Here is a 5,779-nt window from a genome sequence, read left to right as displayed (position 1 = left end):
GGAGAATTCCATGAACTATCGGAAATAGGGTAATCAACCCCGACATCCAACCACTTGATGATATCCTTTTTGACAACCTCTTGCATGGCGTCATTGAGTCTCCTTTGATGTTATATAGATGTTTTGACATCTTCCTCCAAGTTAATCTTGTACATGCAAAAAGCAGGGCTTATCCCCCGAATATCTGCCAATGTCCATCCAATATCCTTCTTCTTCTTTTGTAGCACCGCCAATGTAGAATCTACATGCACGTTAGTCAAACAAGAGGAAAGAATAACTGGTAATGTAGAAGAAGGGCCAAGAAATTCATACCGAAGATGTGGAGGCAGTAGCTTCAACTCTAAGATGGGAGGCTCCTCAATTGAAGGCTTTGTTGGAGGAGTGCTTCTATTTTCAAGATCCAAGGACAATTTGTGGGGATCATAAGTGTACGACCCCATTCCTTGTAAAGAGTTCACACATTCCATGTAACCCTCCATCTCTTCATCATCACAGTTGAGCAAGATGGCCTCCAATGTATCATCAACATTCATTACAACACTTGTTTCATCCACAATCACATTGGTCACCAAGTCCACGGAAGAGCACACCCCATTGCTATTGGGTTGCCTCATAGACTTACACACATGGAAACCACTTTTTCATCACCAACCCGGAAGGTAAGTTCTCCGAATTCAACATCAACTAGAGTCTTCCCCGTAGCAAGGAAAGGTCTCCTAAGAATAACTGGCATCTCATAGTCAACCTCACAATTAAGAATAACAAAATCCGTAGGAAGAATGAATTTATCAACACAAACCAACACGTCATCAATTACTCCCAATGGTCTTTTCATGGTATGATCGGCTATTTGTAATCTCATAGATGTGGGTCTTGGTTGCTCAATTCCCAAAGTCTTGAAAACCGAATAGGGCATCAAATTGATACTTGCCTCAAGATCACAAAGAGCTTTAGCAAATTCAGCACTTCCAATGGCATAAGGAATTGTGAAAGCACGGGGATCTTCCAATTTAGGAGCCATTGAATGCACAATTGCACTCACTTAATGAGTCATCTTAATAGTTTCACAATTCATCGACCGCTTCTTTGTCACCAAATCCTTCATAAACTTTGCATAACCGGGCATTTGCTCCAAAGCTTCAACCAATGGCACATTGATAGATAGACTCTTCATCATGTTAATGAACTTTTTGAATTGATTCTCTCCATTTTTCTTGGCAAGCCTTTGAGGATATGGAGGAGGAGGCCTAGGCATTGGTGCCTTAGACTTTTGCACTACCGGTTCCGATATATCAACAATGTGCTCCCTAGAAGGGTTGACTTCCTCTTGAGTCTCTTCCACATTGTCATCAATATCAATCCGCACTTCATCATTAGCGTGTACTACATTGTTCGGGGTCTCATCTTCTTGTACCATTTGTGCATCATCCACAAGTTTTTTTTGACTTGAGGTGGGTGCATCCCCACCTTTCCCACCTCTTGTAGTAACGACCATGGAATGACCTGTGCTATTCCCACCCTTTTGGTTCACCACCGTGTCACATGGTAGTGCCCCCTTAGGACGAGTGCTTAAAGTTTGAGAGATTTGCCCCAATTGAAATTCCAAGTTGCGAATTGATGTGTTGTGTGTGGCTAGTTGGGCATTGGAGTCAGCATTCTTCTCTATCATTTGTTTGAATATATTCTCAATTCGTCCCATCTCATTGTTGGAAGAACTTGGACCATGGGAAGGATAAAGAGGTGAGTTGCTCGGTTGTTGATACATTAGGGGCCTTTGAAAGCCCGACCCCCATTACCGTGGTTATTGTTCCACCCTCCTTGGTTGTTGCCTCCCAACTGCCATGGTTATTTCCACCATTCCAATTCCCTTGATTGTTACCACCATTACATTTACCTTGGTTGTTAGAATTCTAATTACCTTGATTACCTTGAGGTCGCCATTGTTGTTTATTCGGGCCTTGAGAATTGTTTCTTTATCCTTGAAAGTTGTTCATGTATTGCACCTCCTCCTCTTGTTCATTGTAAGATTTATTTTGATCAAACCCACTATCTTCTTGCACATAATTCTCCACACAGTTTTGCACTTTTGGACCCTTTTGCTTACTCTTGTTCACCATCATACTAACTCCCTCCATTGCATTGACTTGCTTAGGACTTTGCACTTGTTGAAGTTGAGACTTGGCTAATTGATTCATTGTGGTGTTCATCTCAACAATGGCTTGCCCATGATCATGCAATTCTTTATGTAGGTGAATCATATTCGGATCACCTTGAGGAACATTTGCTCTACTTTGCCATACCGATGAAGTATCTTCCATTTCATCTAAAATCTCACAAGCTTCCACATACAGTGTTGTTATGAAATTTCCACCGACAAGTTGGTTGACCATGCATCGATTGGTAGTATTGATCCCTTGATAGAAAGTTTGTTGAATCATATCCTCCGTCATGTCATTATTGGGGCACTCTTTGACCATTTTTCAGTACCTCTCCCATATTTCATGCAACGGCTTATTGGGCTCTTATTTGAATGCTAGAATCTCGTCTCTAAGAGTAGCCATATGTCCGGGAGAAAAGAACTTGGAAATAAATTTCTCCATAATTCATCCCATGTATGGATGGAATGGTTTGGCAATCTCTCTAACCAATCAAAGGCTTTCCCCCATAGAGAGAAAGGAAATAGCCTCAACCTTAAAGCATCCTCGGAGACGTTTGTCTTTTTACTCCCCCAACAAGTGTCCACAAACTCCTTCAAGTGTTTGTATGCATTTTGACTCGGAGCCCCGATGAAGAATTCCCGTTGCTCTAGCAATGTGGGCATTACATTTGTGATTTAAAAGTTTCCCGCCCTAATGTGGGGCATGACTATGGCATTTGCATACCCTTCATTCGGTAACATCCGCTGTGGAACCGCTTTTGGTGGAGGTGGGGGTGGAACTGGGACGTTGTCCTGAGGCTGTCGGCCTCTTCTATTTGCTTGATGTTAAAGAGGAACCTCTTCAACTTAGTCATCTTCCACGTCCACATCCCCCAAAGGCATGTTTTCGAGTTGATTATTGTTGAGGTCCATTGTTTCACCTCTAATTGTTTCACAAAAATCAGTAACACGGAAGGAAAATAAGATAATTCACACAGAATACCAAATATATAGCTAAATCCATTTTTAGATCCATGAGAACAATGCCAAATTTTTTATCTCGTCCAAGTCACACCTCTATTTAAGGTATTAAAATGGTCGATGCAATAGTAATACCCAACAAGGAGTCGGGGTCGAATTTTCACAGGGAGCTATGAATGGGACTTATGAGAATATACTTTAGTGAATGAGCTTGAATTATCTCAAATTTCACTTCTACAAAATTGGATTGTTTTTGAATCTAAGTTAAACAAAGATTACCAACTAAGAATTAGAACTAGGAAATTGTTTTTGTTGTTCTTCAAATGATATAAAAAGCCTATGGTTATGACCTTCACCTAGGTGTTTGCCTAACAGGTTGGAAATTTTAAAACTTGTTTTATTGGTTGAGGTGTATTATAGCTATCAACTCTCAAATACTCACTCAATACCTCTAGATAAGAGAGTAGTTTTGCCCAATTTGGCTTTCTTAAGTCCAAATGGGTATTGAGCAAAATGATTGATATAAAGCTCAAGTCGAGTTTTACTATCTCTAGATTCAACCTTTTAATTGGTACTATAAATCTCTTGATTTACCCCAATTTCTAGTTAGCCAAGTTTTTCTAGACTAAGTCTCTCTTTCTCAAGTAGAGACCAAGTCAAATAGGCATGAACTAATATTTGCAACCATTAATTCTACAATTAAAAGCAAGAACAAGGCTAAATAATAAATACCCAACTATAAACAAGCAATAAATCAAACACCCATTAAGTTTACACTCTAGGGTTGGGTCACAACCCTAGTGAAAATCTTGCTACTCATGCTTAAAACAGAAGAAATAGAAAAAGAAATGATAATTAAACCCATATTGATAATTAAAATAATAAAATCTATGTTCACAAAGCTCAAAATGGCGAAAAGTACTAAAGAGGGTAAATAAAAACGTCTATTATGGCTGCTGATATTCGAAACTTGACCTTAAAAAGTGAAACTCTTCTATTTATACAAAGCTGGAATTTTCGAACAAAAATGCACTTTCAGAGGTTCTGCGGCCGCAAAATTCCATGTGCGGTCCATACTTTGCTTCAGCTTCACAGGATTTACATCATGTGGTCGCACAATTTTGAACCATGGCCGTATCTCTCATTTTCTGCGGTCCGTACATTTCTGGGTGCGGCCGCACAAGGCTCTTCTGTGGACCGCACAAATGCAACTACGGCCGTATTGTTGATCTTCTGTGGCCGCACAATAATTGTGCGGTGCACACTTCCTTTGAACTGGATATGCAAAATATCTGAACTTTTGCACTTGCTTAGCTTCTGTAGCCGCACATTTCATGTGCGTACCGCAGTTTATACTTGTCTCTGATAAGCTTGTCTTCACAATCTGCGATCGCAGATTATATTCTGCAGTCCGCACTTTGAGTTTCTGTGATGTTTTTGTCCTTGAGTTCGGATCACTCCTTCTTGAGTTGGATTTCATCTTAGTGGCTCATTTTCCAATACTCCTACAATTAAGCATATTTCATCAGTTTTTAGGAACATAATTAAACATATTTAGACTAAAACGAAAGCTAATAGGTGCTAATAAGTAGTCAAAATCCCCACTTATCAGTGACGAGTACTTATGCATTGTTGTTGGGTTAGAGCATGCGGGTGAGACTTGTTTCTTGTAATTTATTGCTTTATTTGATCATGATATCCATACTTAGACTTGTTTAATTACTAAATTGATCATTCTTTCCGCATTTATGGACTTTCTATGATAATTGTGTATTATTTCTGAAGTTGAGGTTGGTTTTGAGGGATCATTGTTGACGTAAAGTTTGTCCTTGTTTATATCATCTCCATATTGTTATATGGTAAGGGAGAGTGTTAATGCACGAAGGTGATGCCGTGCTATATTTGAGAGTTAATGCAAGAAGAGTGATGCCGTGTCATATTTGAGAGTTAATGCATGAAGGGTGATGTTGTGCCATATTTGAGAGTTAATGCACAAAGGGTGATGTCGTGCCATATTTGAGAGTTAATGCACAAAGGGTGATGCCGTGCCAAATTTGAGAGTTAATGCATAAAGGGTGATGCCGTGCCATATTTGATAGTTAATGCACGAAGGGTGATGTCGTGCCGTATCTATTGATTTATGATGAAAGTGAAAGTAAAAGCACGAAGGGTGATGTCGTACCGTTGTAAGCACGTGATTTTTGCCCTATGAAAGAATTACTCCCAAATAGTTTTTGATAGTTTGCATTTGTTGTGAATTTTGTGTATTGTTTGTATTTGTCTGTGCATGTTTATTTATACTTTAATTAAGGAAAATGAAAAAAAATATGTGTCACATGCGCATTTACAATTTAATTGTGCATTTAGGAATTAATTAAACTTTAATTAGGAAAATCACAAAAAAATGCATCTTTTGTTTTTATTTCGTCATTAAGTGATGTTATTTTAATTAAATGTTAATGTGTGTTAATTGTGATGTTTGTATAGTGTTATTTGACATTTTTATTGGAAAATTAAAGGATCTTCGGATTGGGCCAATTTGAATTAAAATGAACAAGCCCAAACCAAACAACCCAATCCCGAAGCCCTGTTTACCCGGTCCAGTTGAACTGGACACACCACCTGCCAAACGACGTCGTTGAGCCGCTTTCGATCTAGACC

At 39.0% G+C, this 5,779-nt stretch overlaps 1 protein-coding gene across 1 annotated transcript; it reads right to left on the bottom strand.

Annotated features, from left to right (window-relative positions):
• Positions 1-610: 610 nt before the first annotated feature.
• Positions 611-1,021, bottom strand: LOC138883808 (uncharacterized). The gene has a single exon (XM_070164522.1). It carries the CDS (start codon positions 1,019-1,021, stop codon positions 611-613), a length of 411 nt encoding a protein of 136 aa, XP_070020623.1.
• Positions 1,022-5,779: the final 4,758 nt, after the last annotated feature.

The sequence above is a fragment of the Nicotiana sylvestris genome, chromosome 12 (genome assembly GCF_000393655.2).
Source record: "Nicotiana sylvestris chromosome 12, ASM39365v2, whole genome shotgun sequence".
NCBI lineage: Eukaryota > Viridiplantae > Streptophyta > Magnoliopsida > Solanales > Solanaceae > Nicotiana > Nicotiana sylvestris.
The sequence above is the reverse complement of the archived record's forward strand: the minus strand, read 5'-3'. Positions and strand labels throughout refer to the sequence as shown.